This window comes from Oncorhynchus mykiss, chromosome 6, assembly GCF_013265735.2.
Source record: "Oncorhynchus mykiss isolate Arlee chromosome 6, USDA_OmykA_1.1, whole genome shotgun sequence".
Taxonomy (NCBI): Eukaryota; Metazoa; Chordata; class Actinopteri; order Salmoniformes; family Salmonidae; genus Oncorhynchus; species Oncorhynchus mykiss.
The window spans coordinates 34,410,001-34,432,786 of NC_048570.1; the positions used below are offsets into that span (position 1 = coordinate 34,410,001).

The 22,786-nt window shown below is 43.8% G+C and overlaps 1 protein-coding gene across 1 annotated transcript in view; it reads left to right on the forward strand.

Moving 5' to 3' along the window:
• LOC110525837 (5-hydroxytryptamine receptor 7-like) overlaps positions 1–4,688 on the forward strand; it is a 38,538-nt gene extending 33,850 nt beyond the window's left edge. The window contains exon 2 of the mRNA XM_021606289.2: positions 2,094–4,688. Coding sequence (XP_021461964.1) covers positions 2,094–2,832 — 739 coding nt within the window. The 3' untranslated portion in view covers positions 2,833–4,688. The remainder of the gene's footprint in view (positions 1–2,093) is intronic.
• Positions 4,689–22,786: the final 18,098 nt, after the last annotated feature.

A 22,786-nucleotide genomic window follows, 5' to 3' on the forward strand; every position in this document is an offset into this window, starting at 1 on the left:
TAGCATCTTATGCTTTCGCCGAAAAGCCTTTTTGAAATCTGACATGTTGGCTGGATTCACAACGAGTGTAGCTTTAATTTGTTATCTTACATGTGTGACTTAATGAAAGTTTGATTTTTATAGTAGTTTATTTGAATTTGGCGCTCTGCATTTTCCCTGGCTATTGGCCAAGTGGGACGCAAGCGTCCCGCCTATCCCAGAGAGGCACAGTCAACTTAGTGTATGTAAACTTCTGACCCACTGGAATTGTGATACAGTGAATTATAAGTCAAATAATCTGTCTGTAAACAATTGTTGGAAAAATGACTTGTGTCATGCACAAAGTAGGTGTCCTAAGCGACTTGCCAAAACTATAGTTTGTTAACAAGAAATTTGTGGAGTGATTGAAAAACAAGTTTTAATGACTCCAACCTAAGAGTATATAAACTTCCTACTTCAACTGTATATCTATCCTGTTATACTGTGGCCTACATCATGTATCCATTTAACATGGGCTACCCCCGGATATATTAAAAACTCATTCAGTCTTACCACAGCTGTGTACATGCACTGGGACTGACTGAAAGAGAGTTTAAAACCAGTGTTTTTTTTTGCATTAGTCAGAGTTGAGGTGGGGGAGTGAGTGGAGTGGTGGTGGCATGACTGTGGCGTTGTGTAACCAAGTTATGACACACACAACCATATTTGGTGTTGCTGTCTCTTTCCTTCTTTTTTGGAAGACTTCTAGGAAACATGGAGTCCATTCTCAGTCAATGTCAATCACTACTGTCTATTGAGAGTAGATAACCGGCCTGTAACCTAACGCTCAGATATTGTACCCCTCCGGTTTGTGCGAAGGAAAATTGTCCACGAAACATCACATTTTAGAAATTTAGGTCTTACATTTTTTAAATTCCAAAGCCAGTGGTGGAAAAAGTACCCAATTGTCATACTTAAGTAAAAGTGAAGTAAAATAGAAAAAGACTCAAGTAAAAGTGAAAGTCACCCAGTAAAATCCTACTAGAGTAAAAGTAAAAAAGTATTTGGTTTTAAATATACTTAAGTATCAAAAGTAAATGTAATTGCTAAAATATACCAAAAGTGAAAGTATAAATAATTTCAAATTCCTAATATTAAGCAAACCAGACGGTGCCATCTTCTTGTTTTTAACATTTACAGATAGCCAGAGGCACACTCCAACACTCAGACATAATTTGCAAACAAAGCATGTGTGTTTAATGAGTCTGCTAGATCAGATGCAGTAGGGATGACCAGGGATTTTATCTTTAAGTGCATGAATTAGACACTTTTCCTGTCTTGCTAAGTATTCAAAACGTAACAAGTACTTTTTGGTGTCAGGGAAAATGTATGGAGTAAAGTACATTATTCCTTCAGGAATGTAGTGAAGTAAAAGTAAAAGACATAAATAGTAAAGTACAGATACCCTAAAAAACTACTTAAGTAGTACTTTAAAGTATTTCTACTTAAGTACTTTACACCATTGGCCGAAGCCTTTTACAACCGTGATCCGATGGGATTTGTTTTTTAAGCCATTTAAGCCGTACAGTACACTATACATTTGAATTCCCTAAAGTCAGTACAGTGTTGTCAGTACATTGTACCCCAAGAGCTGCTCTTATGACCGGAACAGTAGTTCTGTAGATTCCTTTAAGCCTCTTTACAGAAGGGTAAGGAGTCAATGGCTCTTAAAAAGATGATGGAGCTTACACTTGACCATCACATTAAAGAGAGTGTTTTTTTCTTTGAAATGAATAATAAACTCTTTGATGTACTGTACAAGGCTAAGACTACGAGCAGCCTTGATGTATTTAGGGCGGGAGGCTGCTCTTTTGTTGCTCAAGGTAATGATAAGCAAGCAGTGCTGTAGTGTTTTCTCAGAGGGGACAAAACTTTGTAAAACAAGCAGATGATACAGGAGACTCAAACAATTGCAAAAACAGGCAGGAGATTCATTGTACTAATTTCAGAGTATAGTACTCCTTATCCTGCTGCCCTAGTGTCTTTATGTTTTGCATTGTATGTAGCCTGCTTGCATTTCTAAATGGGATAATAAAGTTAATCTGGTTAAATTATTTGTGTTTCTTCTCTCTCAGGTATCTGGGGATCACCCGCCCCCTCACATACCCAGCCAGGCAGAACGGCCAGCTGATGGCCAAGATGATCCTGGGGGTGTGGCTGGTGTCCGCCTCCATTACCCTGCCACCCTTCTGCGGCTGGGCCAAGAACGTCCACGCGGGCGGCGTGTGCCTCATCAGCCAGGACTTTGGTTACACCATCTACTCCACGGCTGTGGCCTTCTACATCCCCATGCTCGTCATGCTCTTCATGTACTACAAGATTTTCAGGGCCGCCCGCAAGAGCGGCCTCAAGCACCGCTTCACCGACTTCACCCGGCGCGAACGGCTGGAGACGGTGGCAAGCGAGGCACTGAGGATGCAAGGCCTGAAGCCGCAGGGCGTGGCCGAGGAGTGTGCGGTGCTGTCCCGTCTGCTGACCCGCGAGCGCCGCAACATCTCCATCTTCAAAAGGGAGCAGAAGGCTGCCACCACGCTGGGGGTGATCGTGGGCGTGTTCTCCATCTGCTGGTTGCCCTTCTTCATCCTGTCCACGGCCAGGCCCTTCATCTGCGGAGTGGAGTGCAGCTGTGTGCCCATCTGGCTGGAGAGGTTCCTCCTCTGGCTGGGCTACGCCAACTCCCTCATGAACCCCTTCATCTACGCCTTCTTTAACCGGGACCTGCGCTCCACCTACAAGGATCTGCTGCGATGCCGCTACCGCAACATCAACCGACGCCTGTCCGCCGTAGGTGTGCACGAGGCCCTTAAGGTGTAGGAGGAAGAGGACAATGACTAGGAGAGTTTGGGGCCCCAGAAGCATCCAAGGAATTTCTAATCCTGTCCTCATTGTAAAGACTACTGGCTGCTACTCTTTGTGATTGTATAATAGAGGCTGAGGGATGACCTGTGACCTGTGGCTGTAGATAAAGACAGAGACAGACTGTTAATACCTCTCTAACACGCTGTAGAGACACAGAGACAAGGCCATCACTTAGGTCTGTGTCTGTCTGACACACACAGTCATTCTATTTTGGGACACAAAACCATAGACCGTATTTGACGGCCTATTCAAGTTGACACTGGCTTTGTGCATATGCTACAATTCAGTCCTGACTTCATATTCATGTCAGGAAGATGATGCATTGACTTGGGAAATCACATGCGGACCCTGGCGATAATTCTAGGTCATTAAAAGCATGGGCTGCAAATGGATTTCTGCACAATGACATTTGCTAAATTAATGCTTGCGCAAGGGGTGCCATTGGCTGTTGACTTAAACCAGTGAAGGTCACGGAATCTGTATCTATGTAACTGTTTCCAGTTCAACTTATCTGTCGTCTAGTAGGTGATGATGGTGAACAATTGAAAGTGGTCTGTATAGGAACATGTGAATCTATTATTTTTTGGAGGCAGGCAAGTGTTTAATGTTCACCAACAAAAACACTGCAAAACAGAAAGCATCCATTGTCAGTTTATTTTCAGACATGCCTTTGAATTCCTTTGGAATATAAATCGTAATGTGAATGAAGGCTAACAAACAAAAGTTAATCTTGTAATGTTACCACAAAGCACTTGAGGGTGGTAGGGATAACAAGCCTATGATTTGACGTGATTTAATGGGGAAGATGTTAGAGAGGTGGTACAACAGGTAGGCCTAATGGTTAGAGTTGGAGAATGTTCTGGAACAAACTACATACATCTCTGAGAAATGCCCATTTACAAAATCCACAGGAATCCTCACCATTTCATTTGGCATTCATTGTTCAGTGGATTCTGCTTGAAGCTCACATCTGTCTAACATGCTATGCATTATCCATGGAAGACCAGAATGTTGTGCATAGTCAGTTTGACATAGCTCAGCAGCACAGTGGTTCATACTTCACTTCACCCTAGCACACATGTAAAACATGTAGAAGGTGCCCACTGGGCACACACTGGTTGAATCAACATTGTTTCCACGCCATTCTAATTAAATGATGTTGAACCAACGTGGAGTAGACATTGAATTGACGTCTGTGCCCAGCGGGTAATGACAGATCTTAATAATTTTCTCCAAGTTCAGTTTTCACAACACACAAACAGTTGGTTGGCTGCACGAAACAGACAGATTTTCCCTACTGATTTGATTGTGTTATAACAAAATTGTTCAACTATGATCCATTAAGGAAAGGCACTCATTGTGCTGATGAGATTCTCCCAACAAGGAATGAGTCCACCCATCAAAGTCTTTATCGCTAATGCCTGAAGCAGCAGGTGTTGCTACTTCTGCTCTCTTTCATAGCAGGATGTGGTCAAAACTTTTATGAACTCTGCATCAACTTGGTTTATTCACAACAACTCTCTTTTGTTGTAATCTGTGTAAAAAAAAATTGTATAGTTGAAGCAGTGTGTGCTTTTCTCTACCTCGGTTTTCGGAAAATACTTGTTAATTATTATTGCAAACAGATATATTCCTGGCTTGCACTATATTTTGTCATATGATTCCTTGTTATTTAAGTGTCTAGTGTCGACGGCATTCATTGACATACCCTTCTACAACTGCTTTGTGAACGTTATTCTCCAAAATGTACCTGGAGAAATTAGAGTATATTTCTTTCATCACTTTGTAAATAAAGCAGCACTTGGTTTAAAATCAAAAATGGGTTTCTGCCAGAATGCACGTATATTCCACAGTCACTCAGACATGTATGTGGTCATAAACTATTTAATACCCATAGATTTAAAAGCTCTGCCAGCTGTTTCACACTTAAAACAAGCCTTATCTTACACTTTAAAACAAGAAGCCTTCACAACAACTTTGATGGAAACAAGAAGTTTTGGTGTAATTAGCCTACTGGCCTAATTATTTTGTTTGACATGGTGGGGTCTTTTTGTGTCTGCACACGCCTTAATGTGCAAATATATATATAATAACAATCATGTCGAAGTCATATCGAAGTCAATTTGGAGTCAGGCGATGAGATGGTATGTGGTCCTCCCACTACGACTGCAGTTTAATAGGCTACAGATTAAATAATTTATGGTGAACTTCACAGGGTGTTGAAAGTGCACGGTGATGAGCTTGATGATGCTTTCCAATAAATATAGAGGGTCTTATTCTGGTGACATGATGAGCGATGCTTAACTGCTGTTTGTTAAGCAGAACAGCAAAGGGGAAGAGCAGACTCAGATGAGGAAACAGAGATGAATGAACCTAGTTATTTATTGTAACACAGGGAGATACGGAGTGCAGATCCGGGGAAGCTTGGATGAGTTGTAGGAAACCAGATGTGGAGGCTGAGGTGGGAGTGTGCTGGGTTGGGACAGTGTAAACAGGTCCGGAGGGGAATCCAAGGGAGTGGTGGTGTTGTCCAGAATAGGGTAGCAGGGTGGTGAGATGTGGATCAGGAGCCAGAGTCAGGGCGGCAAAACTGCAGTGAGAGGATAAACAGGTACAGCAGGGTAACAGGATCTTGAATAATATTAATGGCTAGAAGCATAAACTGACTGAGCAGAGATTACAATCTGGCAGAGTGGAAGTGGCAGAACTGAGTATTTGTAGAGGTCTTGATAATGGAACGAGTTGGAGCTGGTAGGGATCTGCTCTGACTCCAGCACAACTGTCTCCTAACACACAATCACACACAAACAGAAAGGGAGGAGGAAAGAGAGAGAGTGTACTGGGGGAATGGTTGCAGGTCAAGCAGACACCGGATGACCACGAGGGGGTGTGGCAGGAGCACATGTGACACTGTTTGGCAAAAAAAAATATTCTCGCTCTTATTCATAATAATCTCATCATGTAGACTAGACAACCAGCCTGCACAGCCTACCTGCACTGTGTCTGCGAGCTGTTGGCTAGAGCGCAGTTGCCAAGACCAGAGTAGGCACATTTGCTATTTAACACAACAGTTTTCTGACAAAACTAGTTGAAAGTGCGATGGAAACTCATTGAACTTTCTATTTTTATTCGGTACATGAAAACTTAAGCTCAAAAGTCAATTTTGTGTGCCCTACGTCATCATGCGCGGATCTTTATCCACAACAAGTCCATTTGGTGGAAACACACCACTGGTGGAAACATACCACTGGTGGAAACATACCACTGGTGGAAACATACCACTGGTGGAAACATACCACTGGTGGAAACATACCACTGGTGGAAACATACCACTGGTGGAAACATACCACTGGTGGAAACACACCACTGGTGGAAACATACCACTGGTGGAAACATACCACTGGTGGAAACATACCACTGGTGGAAACATACCACTGGTGGAAACACACCACTGGTGGAAACATACCACTGGTGGAAACATACCACTGGTGGAAACATACCACTGGTGGAAACATACCACTGGTGGAAACACACCACTGGTGGAAACATACCACTGGTGGAAACATACCACTGGTGGAAACACACCACTGGTGGAAACACACCACTGGTGGAAACACACCACTGGTGGAAACATACCACTGGTGGAAACACACCACTGGTGGAAACATACCACTGGTGGAAACATACCACTGGTGGAAACACACCACTGGTGGAAACATACCACTGGTGGAAACATACCACTGGTGGAAACACACCACTGGTGGAAACACAGCACTGGTGGAAACATACCACTGGTGGAAACATACCACTGGTGGAAACATACCACTGGTGGAAACACACCACTGGTGGAAACATACCACTGGTGGAAACATACCACTGGTGGAAACACACCACTGGTGGAAACATACCACTGGTGGAAACATACCACTGGTGGAAACATACCACTGGTGGAAACACACCACTGGTGGAAACATACCACTGGTGGAAACACACCACTGGTGGAAACACACCACTGGTGGAAACATACCACTGGTGGAAACATACCACTGGTGGAAAATATGCATATTTTCTTTATGCGGATTCTAGAATATTCGCATGAAAATCTGTCGCCTATTGGATGGAAACCCTGCTACTGTCACATAAAACATCTCATCAAAGAGTAAAACCTTTGGAAAGTATTCAGACCCCTTGACTTATTCCACATTTTGTTACGTCACAGCCTTATTCTAAAATGGACCAAATAACAACAATTCCTCAGCAATCTACACACAATACCCCATAATAACAAAGCGAAAACAGATTTTTAGATATGTTTGCACTTAAAAAAAATTGTATTTACATAAATATTCAGACCTTTTGCTATGGGACTCGAATTTGAGCTCAGGTGCATCCTGTTTCCATTGATCATCCTTGAGATGTTTCTACAACTTGATTGGAGTCCACCTGTGGTAAATTCAATTGATTGGACAGGATTTGGAAAGGCACACACCTACCTATAGTTGACAGTGCATGTCAGAGCAAAAACCAAGCCATGAGGTCAAAGGAATTTTCCAAAGAGCTCCGAGACAGGATTGTGTCGAGGCACAGATCTGGGGAAGGGTACCAAAAATGTCTGCAGCATTGAGGGTCCCAAATAACACACTGGCCACCATCATCCTTAGATGGAAGAAGTTTGGAACCACCAATACTCTTCCTAAAGCTGGCCACTCGACCAAACTGAGCAATCGGTGGAGAAGGGCCTTGGTCAGGGAGGTGACCACTCCTCAGTAAAAGGCACATGACTGCCAGCCTGGAGTTTGCAAAAAAGCATCTAAACACTTAGACCATGAGAAACAATATTCTCTGGTTTGATGAAACCAAGATTGAACTCTTTGGCTTGAATACCACGTGTCAATTCTGGAGAAAACCTGGCACCATCCCTGCGGTGAAGCATGGTGGTGTCAGCATCATGCTGTGGGGATGTTTTTCAGCAGCAGGGACTGGAAGACTAGTCAAGATCGAGGCAAAGATGAACGGAGCAAAGTACAGAGAGATCCTTGATGAAAACCTGCTCCAGAGCGCTCGGGACCTCAGACTGGGGCAAAGGTTCACCTACCAGCAGGACAACAGCACTAAGCACACAGCCAAGATAACGCAGGAGTTGCTTCGGGACTGGACTTGAACCCGATCAAACATCTCTTGAGAGTCCTGAAAATAGCTGTGCAGCAACGCTCCCCATACAACCTGACCGATTGTGAGAGGATCTGCAGAGAAGAATGGGAGAAACACCCCAAATACAGGTGTTCCAAGCTTGTAGCGTCATACCCAAGAAGACTCGATGCTGTAATCGCTGCCGAAGGTGCTTCAACAAAGTACTGAGTAAAGGGTCTGAATACTTATGTGTATGTGATATTTCAGAGTTGTATTTTTTATAAATGTGCAAACATTTATAAACCTGTTTTTGCTTTGTCATTATGGGGTATTGTGTGTAGATTGATGAGGGAAAACAACAATATAATCAATTTTAGAACAAGGCTGTAACATTACAAAATGTGGAAAAAGTCAAGGGGTCTGAATACTTTCCGAATACACTGTATATATACACAAAGCTGGCGAGATTGATAGACCTTTCATAGACCTTAAGGCATGGTATAGGTCTTGTGAAATATTCATAGATTTTCAGATGAACTAAAAAAAATAATAAAAAAGGTTCCCTGAAACTGGAGCGACTCTGGAGGAGTGAATGAGGACAGTGACCCAAAACTCCCCTTAATTGCCATCCTGCTACCAGAAAAATATTTTATTCAAAACTAGTGTGGCAGCTGTCATATAGAGTCATTTAGGTAGTAGGTACTGGAACAAATTTGTGGAACAAATGGAACAAGGACATTGCTTCACACAGTAGCTATAAAGTACATGACTGAGAGGAGAGAAAATAGCATACACAACAAACTAAAGAAAAAAAGAGAGAGAAAATAGGCCTTTCTCCTGTAGCATGCTGACATTCTGGCAGTCAGACACACAAGACCGACCGCCAGCCACATCCTGTCTAACCGACAGCGTCTGATCTCCTTACAGCCATGGCAACAGGGGTTACACTCTGAGATATGAGCAGAGCAAACCTTAAGAGGAAGCCACCCGCCCTTCATATCAGCACACAGTTTTGCTAGCGAGCTTCCTGTCCCTGTCGCTGTCCCTGTGCTGGCTTGAATGTCTGTCACCAAAGATGTGGTCAAATGTTCACATGTGATGTCTGTTCATCAAAGGGAAACAGAGAGAAGCAGATGACTCCTTCACATATGCTGCCCAAAGGCTCCCACTGCCAACTACAGAATGACAGCCTGTGGGGGGGTGAAGGATATACATATATTTTTAATCCCACCTGGTAATTAAGGCGAATGCTTTGATGAAACAAAGGAAAAATAGCTAACGTTGTAAAACAACTGATTAGCGACGAGGTTGAAAGAGCACTACAAGAAGATATGCAGCGTGTCCTAAAGCAGTAGTAACTGTTTTTGATGTGTGCAGCACAGCAAAGGAAAAGTTATGCAAATGTATGTTGGTATTACCAGTGCCAATAAAAAGCATGAGCTGGCGCACACCCAGAGAAGATTATTTAGTGTAGAGGTGATGACTAACGGCGAATAAACTGTAAGCTATAAAAAATAAAGGGAGTCACACACTCTGTATGTATAAACTCCCAGTAATTTATTGGGTAAAACACCAACGTTTCAGCATCACTGTGCCTTCTTCAGGGTTATTACGAGTACCACCACACACTTGACAAGTACTTGAATTCACTTAATGTCTATGTCACCTGTTCTGTTAGGGTGAATAAAGGTACTGTGGGCATCTTGCTGTACTGATGCAGTGGTAGATGAACCATAACACTAGAAGGCCAAAACATACATATATAGACAGGCGGAGTGATACACACTCATTCTCACATTCGTAGAAATGGGGTGTAAATGCCTCGTTCAAGCCTCAGCTATAAATAAGACTACCAGTAAACACATCAGTTACTGAGTAATCCAATTGATTTGGTGTGACCTGAAATATCAAGTTCCTCCCAGAGACATACATATCCTCTGGGCCGACGGCTGCACGAGATACAGGTATTAACAGTGCCACTTATACAAGCACGAGATTTAAAACACACAAGAGATATCGTGTCGACATGACTGACAGTCAGTAATTGTTGTGTACTTTCTGTCAGTGAACACAGCAGGAGGAATATATCCTTTCATTCATGTAGCAAAGGGAAAACATGATTGTAAACATAAACATGGCATCAAAGCAATAACTACTGTAGCTTACATGATGCAGCCCTTCCCTTCCCCCTTTAAGTTGAAGTGGATCTTACCCACCATACAGACCTATACCAAAATCACAGTATATTTGAGTCTTGATTCACCGTCTTGCTTTTTAACACCGTATATTCATTAGGGTCAATGCCAAGATTACACTCCTACGAACTGTATATATATATATATATATACAGTACTGTGACATCAACCAGAGTCTTGTGTGGGAAGGTGCTGCATATTAAATCATTTTTTTTTGCATATTCTCACAATGTACAAAAATCATCCTTATCATGCTGTTGAAAGCCTCATTGTTTAGCATCAGAGCTTTAGGGAATGATGAGAGAATCGGTTTTTTTTTTCAGGGCTCAGCAAAAGAAAAACAGGGATGAATGAGTACATTTGCTTGAATGTAATAAAATAAACGAAAAACATCACCATTCTTCATTTAAGATAACCAAAAAGTACTATTAGTTTCATCAGCGGGGAACAATGAATTGAATGAGACGGCCCGTTAGCCTGTACACTACCATTGTTCATCCTCTGCTTCCATCTCATATTCATTCCAGGTGAGTGTCCTGCCTGCTGTTCTGTTATCTGTTCTAGTCTAGCAGGCATTCCGCCTCACCTCCACTCTATCTCCCCAGGCCAGCGGGGGAGACAACCGCTTTGTGGAGGTCAGATAAGATCCCAAACAGTTTTTCCTATATAAGATCAGACATCATTGCAGTACATACAATAATTATAATTCATTTTTTTCTCCTGCTTTTCTTTTTTATGTCTGGTATCGTGCTGCGAGTTTCTTTGTTAGTCTGATGATTAAGAAAAGTCAAATTTTCCACCCACATAAGATATTGTTGAGTCATAAGCTTTAACCTCACACACAAGTCAGGTAATGAAGCACATTCAGATGTAACAAACCATGTAGCTGTTTTCTCCCTCTGAAAATATTACAAAATATTACAATTATAATTTGTCATATTTATAATCCAGATTTCTCACTAACTTTGATCATACATACAGTATCTACTGTACATTCACAACTCACTGAAACCATATGTAAACAATCGGGTCACTAATGGGGATGGGACAGAATTGGGAAGAGAACCGAGTGGTCCTACGACTGACTAGAGGGAATACAGCTCTGAGTTACTTTTTAATAGCAGGTTAGGATAATTAACGTGGCAGGTTAGAAGACTTAGGTGAAGGTTAGTAAAAAGGTTAGGGTTTGCTAACATGCTCTCCTAACCTGATACGAAAAGTAACGTCCTGTTTTAGCTGTAGTTCCTCTCGTCACAACCAATCACAGCGTATCCACTTTATGAAGACCCGCCCACTTGACCAGGTTCCTGATTGAACTTGACTGTTTTTCTACTTCCAGCCCACTGACAAACAAGCAAACCCATCGTTAAAACCCTTTAGTCTTGTGCTCGTATACAGGTTGAAAATGCCAGATTTGGGCACTTAATAAAAGCACCTAAATTGGAACCCAGTGGCTGTACAGTAACATGCTACAAATGACATCAGAGCTCAAACTCTGTGGTTTACAGCCCTGTATGGGTGTATGGGGTAAGGGGTTGACAACAACAGTTGTCCTGTAACTCCTGTAACTCAAACCCTTGTCATTTTTTTGTTTGTTTGTTATATTCTTATCATGTTTTTTTGTTGGTGTGACGTATCCAGAGTATTTTCATATTTCATTATCAACAAATGCAGCAAAATAAAAATATAGAAAATAAATCAGTGTAAATCAACAGTGTAAAGTTTGGATTCAGTCTTGTATCAGGTGAACGGTTGTGTCCTCAACTTTGGTCTAATAATATTCCCATAATCTCCAAACGGTTCTCTTTGAATTGCTACCATGATTGTACATACGCTTTGCATGTTTCTACTTTAAGAAACATTTCTATTTAGCCCTGACCATATAGGCTCATTGAAACGAGTGTAAAGGGTTAAATATGAATACAATTTGTCAAAACAGAATTTTAAAGATTTGTTAATTCTCTGTTGAGTAAAATTGTTGAGTAAAATTATTGAAAAAAAAAAAACAACCTTTAATTGTACATAATAGAATTCTACAGGTGCTGGTGGGAAATGGGAAACTGAGAAGTCTGACATTATTGTGTTCAAGTGGTTTTGAATTCAGAAACAATTATTCAACCAATACGATTTTAGCTAGCTTGCTTAACATTGACAGTGTGGTCAAAAATAAGCAATGTAAAAAATAAAAAAAAGTATTGCAATGTGTCGTGGAAACCGTAGATATAGGAGAAATGTTTTAAAGATCAACAACATTTTATCTGTTCGACAGAAGTGGATTATTATTTTGTCTAACTTTCTTTATTGAGACAAACGATGGAAACTTTTGTTTTTCCAATAACTTATGATTGCGGAATAATTTTGAAGGTAGGTGGCACACGTGATGTCATCATGTAAATTTAAAGCTCCACTCCACATTTAATTATAAATGCCTACGGCTTGCTAAATCTATTTTTCAACTATAAAAATAATGCTTCTTTGCAGGACAAGGATTGCCTTGACTTTCAAGAATGCCTGAAACGGTGTTTCTTCGACTTACTTTTGTGGTTGGCTGAATGCAAGTTTCCCCATCTAATTATTTCAGATCTCACCATGGCACGGACGGTGGTGATACATTGAGAATTATTACAATATGGTAAATTTTAGTAAATTCTTGCATTCTATCCATGCTGGCTTTTGCAAAATACCTGCGACATGAAACAGATTGGTGGGAGGGTATACAGGCTGTTGCCAATTTATTAATATGCAATTTGCCTAAATGGATAATGGAAACACTTCAACCACTTCGCTGGTATTCAACAATGTTTTTTTTGTTGTTGGTGTGACGTTGTTACATACAGCTGTTATTTATCAACACAAGACATTTAAATGGAAATGCACCGTAGCAGTCAATTATCACATCTATTTTCTATGTAAATGTTCTAAATGTCAACAAAAGAATCACTGGTCAAGTTAATGAAAATATAGCTACTCACCGAAATGGTGGCGAATTTGCAATCTGCTAGCTACCTGCCATGTTAACTCTAAACAGGGAATTGCTCTGGATAAGAGTGTCTGCTAAATGACTCAAATGTAAATGTGAATAGTACAGCCAGGTGCTCTCTTGGTGTCACCCCTGACTTGAAAGAGAGCAAGTCAGAGCACATTGGTTCTGATCCATGACTTTAGCAGCTGCTAGACTCTTTCTTCCTGGCTCACATCCTTTGTCTGTCTGTCTGTCTGTCTGTCTGTCTGTCTGTCCTGAGCCTGCTACCAGGGCCTCCCACAATGCATCAAAGTCTATTAAGCCTTGTTCACACTGCAGGCCTTAATGCTCAAAGCACTTTTGTTTTTCTAATCCGTTTTAGGATACTGACCGTCCATACCGCAAGTTACAATTGACCAAATTGTATTTGTGTGGGTTCAGGCAGCAGTTATTTGCTTGCATGGTAATGCAAGTTGACATAGTAATGACGGGTGTGTGCGCAGTGGTGTAGGCTGATTGGTCGTGGTGCTCATGCATCCTATCACTCAGTAGTTATGTAGAAAGCTGAGGTGACAACAATGCCTGCCATGTATGTTTCCCAGTTGCTTTGAATGTTCAAAATCATAGTGTAAGAACACTAAAGCCTGAAAGGATAAGATGATCCAACTTTTCTTTTGGCTAGCTACAGCAGTCAACTAGCTAGCTAGGTAGCTGTTTAGCTAATTTGTTTGTAAATAATTCACATTCTCGCTAGCTACCACATGTTCTTGTCAAAACTGTCAACAGAGTAGCTAGTAAGCGACAAAATCTGCCAAATAACAGTCTAAAAACCACTTGAGGACAAATAAATCAGACACAAGTCGCATGGCCAGGAATCAGATTTCAAATGTGGCTTAAAATATCAGATTCTGTGTCTGAGAAATTAACAAGTTTGAATCTGATATGCAATACAATTGTATTTGAGTCACTTCAAATGCCAGTGTGAACAAAACTTACGTCACCTGTGTGTACAGTCTATCACTCAGTCTCACATCAAAAACCGTCACTGCTTCAGGTCATGCTAAATATGCCTTCTTCTAATACACTTTCAACCTTTTCTTCCTCGAATTACTCTCCTGTGAGTATTTTCTCTGACCACTGCTACACGTTGGGAGATAGGGAGGGAATCTTTGAAATTCAATTTTTGCTCTCAGATATGCTCACCGCTCACCATTGGCGTTTTATTTTGTTAAACAGTTTATTATCAAATGTTCACTTTGTGGTATCCCTTGTGCATGGACAGAGATGGTACAAATAAAAACATGACCAATCCACAACCTTGTTTCTATTGCAGTAGACATGCCATAGCGATCTCCAATTCAAACTGGTGATGAAGAGGTGATAATTGTCAGTCTCAAAAGCCAGACGCAGAGACATTTTTCTCCTCTATGTCTATGGCCAGAACCCCCTCCTCTCTATTTTGTTTGCCTGACAGAAAATACAGAGACCCTTCGTACATTGAGTTATAAATGTGCAGTATATTGGCCTGTAAAGTGTACATTGGGGTAGAAACCCAAGCTCAAGGTTCCACAGTAGAAAATTAGTTTCTCGCCTCGCATTGACCAGCCATACAATTAAAGAGATCACACACCTAGCCCAGACGCACTGAGCTGCAGCTCTGAAAGCCCAGTCATACAAAATCAATGGCGCTGAACAAAATCACCAAGATAAAAGACAAACCAGTTTCCTTTTTGCCTCTCGACAGTGTGCTTTTCTACACAGTTTTCAATCACATAAACCTTGACCATCTGATTGATTTGAGAAACTTCAGGCACTGTACTTTTTAACGGCTCACCTTGGCTGAAAATTACATACAGATAAAAACATGCAGCAACAACACAACATACACACACACACGCACAGTCACACACATGCACACACACACACACACACACACACATACATAAATATCTCTTAAACCCTGACATCTGATTTATTTTACAAACTTCCGGCACACTAGTTTTTGAAGGCTCACCTTGGATGAAAATGACTTAGAAATAAAAATGTTTATGTGGTCAAGCAACAATAGCACACACGCACACACGCACGCACACACAGTCACACATACCAGATGGTGTCAGAGGAAGGCCCTAAAAATTGCCAAAGACTCCAGCCACCCTAGTCATAGACTGTTCTCTCTACTACCTCTCGGCAAGCGGTCCCTGAGCACCAAATCTAGGTCCAAAAGGCTTCTTAACAGCTCCTACCCCCAAGCCATAAGACTGCTGAACAGCTAATCAAATGGCTACCCTGAGTATTTGCATTGACCCGCCCCCCCCTTTTTTTGACGTTGCTCCTACTCACTGTTTATTATCTATTATCTATGCAGTCACTTTACCCCTATTACCTCGTACTAACCCCTACCCCCGCACATTGACTCAGTACCAGTACCCCTGTATATGGCCACGTTATTATTTTATTGTTGCTCTTTAATTTTTTACTTTAGTTTATTTGGTAAATATTTTTCTTGACTCTAATTTTTCTTAAAACTACATTGTCGGTTAAGGGCTTGTAAGTAAGCATTTCACTGTACGGTCTATTCCGCGCATGTGACAAATAACATTTGATTTGATTTGATTGGAATTTATGTTACCATTAATAAAATATTGTAATCAGATTACAGATACTTTAGAAAAACTGGATGATTAGAAAGAATGTTCGCAAAAAATACATTGACACTTTTATGTTTTCTCAATGACATTAAATTTAACATTGAAAAAAGTCAAAAGTTTAAGTTTGTTCCACGTGAGTGAGTCTGACCACAATTCAGAGATCAATGTGATGACACGCCAAATGCGTTTGATGGATCCTTTTTGTCTTCTTCTAATGCCTCTTAAGGGGAAAGGAATCCAAAAGTAACTGTAAGTAATATTACGTTACTGATTTTGGGTAATGCTAAAATTACACTACTGATTACAGCTTTAGACAGGTAACATTAACAGATTATATTTAAAAAGGAAAAAGTAACCCACCCAACTTTGCATACACACGCACACACAGAGAAACAGTTTGACATCTAAATTGTTTAGCAGATGATTATGTAATTAAAATACGGAGAAATTCCACTGGCGAGTCCCAATATTCTGGATAATATTGTTACGGGTGAGTGAATGAGGACCCAAAAGCGAATTAACTTAAACAGAGCTTCTTTAATAACCAAACATAGGTAGGCTCAGATAGACCGGCAGATTCCGACAGGACAGGACAAGGTTACAGCAAACATGACGATAGTCTGGTTCAGGCATGAAACACAACAAACAAGAATCCGACAAGGACAGGAGCAGAAACAGAGAGAGATATAGGGACCTAATCAGAGGGAAAAAGGGAACAGGTGGGAAAAGGGGTGGATGAGGTAGTCAGAGGAGACAAGGAACAGCTGGGGGAAAGCGGGGGAGAAAAGGTAACCTAATACGACCAGCAGAGGGAGACAGGGTGAAAGGAAAGGACAGAAAGACACAACATGACAATACATGACAGTACCCCCCCAGTCACCGAGCGCCTCCTGGCGCACTCGAGGAGGAAACCTGGCGGCAAAGGAGGAAATCCTCGATCAGCGCACGGTCCAGCACGTCCCGAGAGGGAACCCAACTCCTCTCCTCAGGACCGTACCCCTCCCAATCTACGAGGTACTGGTGACCACGGCCCCGAGGACGCATGTCCAAAATCCTGCGGACCCTGTAGATGGGTGCGCCCTCGACAAGGATGGGGGGGGGGGGGGGGGGGGGAAGACGAGCGGGGGCGCGAAGAACGGGCTTGATACAGGAGACATGGAAGACCGGGTGGACGCGACGAAGGTATCGCGGAAGAAGAAGTCGAACTGCGACAGGATTAATGACCCGAGAAATACGGAACGGACCAATGAACCGCGGGGTCAACTTGCGAGAAGCCGTCTTAAGGGGAAGGTTCTGAGTGGAGAGCCAAACTCTCTGACCGCGACAATATCTAGGACTCTTAGTTCTACGCTTATTAGCAGCCCTCACAGTCTGCGTCCTATAACGGCAAAGTGCAGACCTGACCCTCTTCCAGGTGCGCTCGCAACGTTGGACAAAAGCCTGAGCGGAGGGGACGCTGGACTCGGCGAACTGAGATGAGAACAGCGGAGGCTGGTACCCGAGGCTACTCTGAAAAGGAGATAGCCCGGTCGCAGACGAAGGAAGCGAGTTGTGGGCGTATTCTGCCCAGGGGAGCTGTTCTGACCAAGACGCAGGGTTGCGAAAAGAAAGACTGCGTAAGATGCGACCAATAGTCTGATTGGCCCGTTCTGCTTGACCGTTAGACTGGGGGTGAAAGCCGGAAGAGAGACTGACGGAAGCCCCAATCAAACGGCAAAACTCCCTCCAAAATTGAGACGTGAATTGCGGACCTCTGTCCGAAACGACGTCTGACGGAAGGCCATGAATTCTGAAAACATTCTCGATGATGATTTGTGCCGTCTCTTTAGCAGAAGGAAGCTTAGCAAGGGGAATGAAATGAGCCGCCTTAGAGAACCTATCGACAACCGTAAGAATAACAGTCTTCCCCGCTGACGAAGGCAGTCCGGTGACAAAATCTAAGGCGATGTGAGACCACGGTCGAGAGGGAATGGGAAGCGGCCTGAGACGGCCGGCAGGAGGAGAGTTACCGGACTTAGTCTGCGCGCAGACCGAACAAGCAGCCACGAAACGACGCGTGTCATGCTCCCGGGTGGGCCACCAAAAACGCTGGCGAATGGAAGCAAGTGTACCCCGAACGCCAGGGTGGCCGGCTAACTTGGCAGAGTGAGCCCACTGAAGAACGGCCAGACGAGTAGGAACGGGAACGAAAAGAAGGTTCCTAGGACAAGCGCGCGGCGACGGAGTGTGAGTGAGCGCTTGCTTTACCTGCCTCTCAATTCCCCAGACAGTCAACCCGACAACACGCCCCTCAGGGAGAATCCCCTCGGGGTCAGTGGAGGCTACTGAAGAACTGAAGAGACGAGATAAAGCATCAGGCTTGGTGTTCTTAGAGCCCGGACGATAAGAAATCACGAACTCGAAACGAGCGAAAAACAGCGCCCAACGCGCCTGACGCGCGTTAAGTCGTTTGGCAGAACGGATGTACTCAAGGTTCCTATGGTCAGTCCAAACGACAAAAGGAACGGTCGCCCCCTCCAACCACTGTCGCCATTCGCCTAGGGCTAACCGGATGGCGAGCAGTTCGCGGTTTCCCACATCATAGTTACGTTCCGACGGCGACAGGCGATGAGAAAAATACGCGCATGGGTGGACCTTGTCGTCAGAGAGGGAGCGCTGAGAAAGAATGGCTCCCACGCCCACCTCTGACGCGTCAACCTCGACAACGAACTGTCTAGAGACGTCAGGTGTAACAAGGATAGGAGCGGATGTAAAACGATTCTTGAGGAGATCAAAAGCTCCCTGGGCGGAAACGGACCACTTAAAGCACGTCTTGACAGAAGTAAGGGCTGTGAGAGGAGCTGCCACCTGACCGAAATTACGGATGAAACGACGATAGAAGTTCGCGAAGCCGAGAAAGCGCTGCAACTCGATGCGTGACTTAGGGGCGGGCCAATCAATGACAGCTTGGACCTTAGCGGGATCCATCTTAATGCCTTCAGCGGAAATAACAGAACCGAGAAATGTGACGGAGGAGGCATGAAAAGTGCACTTCTCAGCCTTCACAAAAAGACAATTCTCTAAAAGGCGCTGGAGGACACGTCGAACGTGCTGAACATGAATCTGGAGTGACGGTGAAAAAATCAGGATATCGTCAAGGTAAACGAAAACAAAGATGTTCAGCATGTCTCTCAGGACATCATTGACTAATGCCTGAAAGACAGCTGGAGCGTTAGCGAGGCCGAAAGGAAGAACCCGGTATTCAAAGTGCCCTAACGGAGTGTTAAACGCCGTCTTCCACTCGTCCCCCTCCCTGATGCGCACGAGATGGTAAGCGTTACGAAGGTCCAACTTAGTGAAAAACCTGGCTCCCTGCAGGATCTCGAAGGCTGAAGACATAAGAGGAAGCGGATAACGATTCTTCACTGTTATGTCATTCAGCCCTCGATAATCTATGCAGGGGCGCAGAGACCCGTCCTTCTTCTTGACAAAAAAAAACCCCGCTCCGGCGGGAGAGGAGGAGGGGACTATGGTACCGGCGTCAAGAGCTACAGACAAATAATCCTCGAGAGCCTTACATTCGGGAGCCGACAGAGAGTATAGTCTACCCCGGGGGGGAGTGGTTCCCGGAAGGAGATCAATACTACAATCATACGACCGGTGTGGAGGAAGAGAGGTGGCCCTGGACCGACTGAACACCGTGCGCAGATCGTGATATTCCTCCGGCACCCCTGTCAAATCACCAGGCTCCTCCTGTGAAGAAGAGACAGAGGAAACAGGAGGGATAGCAGACATTAAACATTTCACATGACAAGAGACGTTCCAGGAGAGGATAGAATTACTAGACCAATTAATGGAAGGATTATGACAAACTAGCCAGGGATGGCCCAAAACAACAGGTGTAAAAGGTGAACGAAAAATTAAAAAAGAAATGGTTTCGCTATGATTACCAGAAACAGTGAGGGTTAAAGGTAGCGTCTCACGCTGAATCCTGGGGAGAGGACTACCATCCAGGGCGAACAAGGCCGTGGACTCCCTTAACTGTCTGAGAGGAATGTCATGTTCCCGAGCCCAGGTCTCGTCCATAAAACAGCCCTCCGCCCCAGAGTCTATTAAGGAACTGCAGGAAGCTGACGAACCGGTCCAGCGTAGATGGACCGACAAGGTAGTGCAGGATCTTGAAGGAGAGACAGGAGTAGTAGCGCTCACCAGTAGCCCTCCGCTTACTGATGAGCTCTGGCTTTTACTGGACATGAAGTGACAAAATGACCAGCAGAACCGCAATAGAGACAGAGGCGGTTGGTGATTCTCCGTTCCCTCTCCTTAGTCGAGATGCGGATACCTCCCAGCTGCATAGGCTCAGCTCCCGAGCCGGCAGAGGAAGATGGTAGTGATGCGGAGAGGGGGGCAACGGAGAGCGCGAGCTCCTTTCCACGAGCTCGGTGACGAAGATCAACCCGTCGCTCAATGCGAATAGCGAGTTCAATCAAGGAATCCACGCTGGAAGGAACCTCCCGGGAGAGAATCTCATCCTTTACCTCTGCGCGGAGACCCTCCAGAAGACGAGCGAGCAAGGCCGGCTCGTTCCAGCCACTGGAGGCAGCAAGAGTGCGAAACTCAATAGAGTAGTCTGTTATGGATCGATTGCCTTGACATAGGGAAGACAGGGCCCTGGAAGCCTCCTCCCCAAAAACAGATCGATCAAAAACCCGTATCATCTCCTCCTTAAAGTCCTGATACTGGTTAGTACACTCAGCCCTTGCCTCCCAGATTGCCGTGCCCCACTCACGAGCCCGTCCAGTAAGGAGAGATATGACGTAGGCGACACGAGCAGTGCTCCTGGCGTAAGTGTTGGGCTGGAGAGAAAACACAATATCACACTGGGTGAGGAACGAGCGGCATTCAGTGGGCTCCCCAGAGTAACACGGCGGGTTATTGATTCTGGGCTCCGGAGATTCGAAAGCCCTGGAAGTGGCCGGTGGATCGAGGCGGAGATGGTGAACCTGTTCTGTGAGGTTGGAGACTTGGGTGGCCAGGGTCTCAACGGCATGTCGAGCAGCAGACAATTCCTGCTCGTGTCTGCCTAGCATCGCTCCCTGGATCTCGACGGCTGAGTGGAGGGGATCCGAAGTCGCTGGGTCCATTCTTGGTCGGATTCTTCTGTTACGGGTGAGTGAATGAGGACCCAAAAGCGAATTAACTTAAACAGAGCTTCTTTAATAACCAAACATAGGTAGGCTCAGATAGACCGGCAGATTCCGACAGGACAGGACAAGGTTACAGCAAACATGACGATAGTCTGGTTCAGGCATGAAACACAACAAACAAGAATCCGACAAGGACAGGAGCAGAAACAGAGAGAGATATAGGGACCTAATCAGAGGGAAAAAGGGAACAGGTGGGAAAAGGGGTGGATGAGGTAGTCAGAGGAGACAAGGAACAGCTGGGGGAAAGCGGGGGAGAAAAGGTAACCTAATACGACCAGCAGAGGGAGACAGGGTGAAAGGAAAGGACAGAAAGACACAACATGACAATACATGACAAATATGAACAATATTATTATATAGACTATCTGTGGTCGACTAATGTGACAATGTCCACCGGCACTAAACCCAACATCACTGCACATTGAAGCATCCTTTACCTTATTTACCACATGCAGATTAGACATCATTACTCTCCACTTTGGAGCGTTGCTGACAAAAACCCCAAATACAGCCTGATTACGTCACTGAGTTAACAGTAAACAACTAAATGAAGTGAATCTCAAACCCCCCTTCCTCTTCTTCCTCATAGTAATGAATAAAGCTTTGCCCATTCGGGTGGGTAATTTATAATCCATTAATTCATGTATTTACGTCATTTCCATTTCTTCTCATTTGCTTAGAATGGAGGTTGGAGCAGTATGGCGTTCAGCAGGAGTCCATATCCGTTTTCCTTAGATAGCATAAGATAGGACAAAAACTCTTCTTGGCCACTGCCAGTGGTTGTTATTTTCATCAAGGTTATTAGGGAGGAGGCTGTCTCAGACATGGGAGACAGGGGAATCAACGTGAACAAAAAGATTTACAAAAGGTCATCAGCGTAAGGGCATTTCATTTTTTTTTTAAACAAACGCTAAACCTAAATCCAATGACATGGCGAAATGTTTTGTTGATTTCACGTTGAATTCACATTAGATGACAACTAAACCAAATGTAAATCTAAACTAGACATTGAACTGACGTCTGTGCCCAGTGGGATGTTTTTGGGGAGAAATGTATTCAGGACAGAGTCATCTCCATATGTGTCCCTGGTCTCCATGCGTCCGGTTAGCAGAGTCAGAGTAAATGTAGATTTAGTGTCAGAGATCTCCGCTGTTGATCTGAATCCAGATTACTCACTCTTGAAATGACACTGCACTTATGATAATATATTTGATATTTTGCATCTCAGCTCCAAATTGAAGTTCTCACTTGTGACCAACAAAAAACTGAAGCACATTCACACACTACAAACACACAGCTTGCATGGCATGCAGTATGAAATATGGCGCCACATGCACTGCCATCTGGCCAAAATCCTTGGTGAAAGTTACAATATGAGGGGAGAAATATAAAAAACAGATAAACAAGACAGAAATGTCCCCATACATATTCATGGGAGCGTCCACTGCCTCCCTTTTCCCTCTCCCTAAGAAACTCATGCCTGGAGGGCAATAATGAAACCCACACCAACAGACAGACAAACAGCAAATGTAAGGGTGGAGTGTTTCAGTTCATCTGTTCCATACTGAGGCTGGGAAGCAGTAGTAGCAGCACTAGAGCGTCTCCTGGAACAGTCTGTGGCTGACTCCCAAATGGCACCCTATTCCCTTTATAGTACGCTATTTTTGACCAGAGCATGGGATCAGGTCAAAAGTAGTGTACTATAAAGGATATAGGGTGCCTTTTGGTACTCAGCCTATATTCACTAGCTGTGTCAGGGTGCAGGATGAACAGCTCAACTACCTT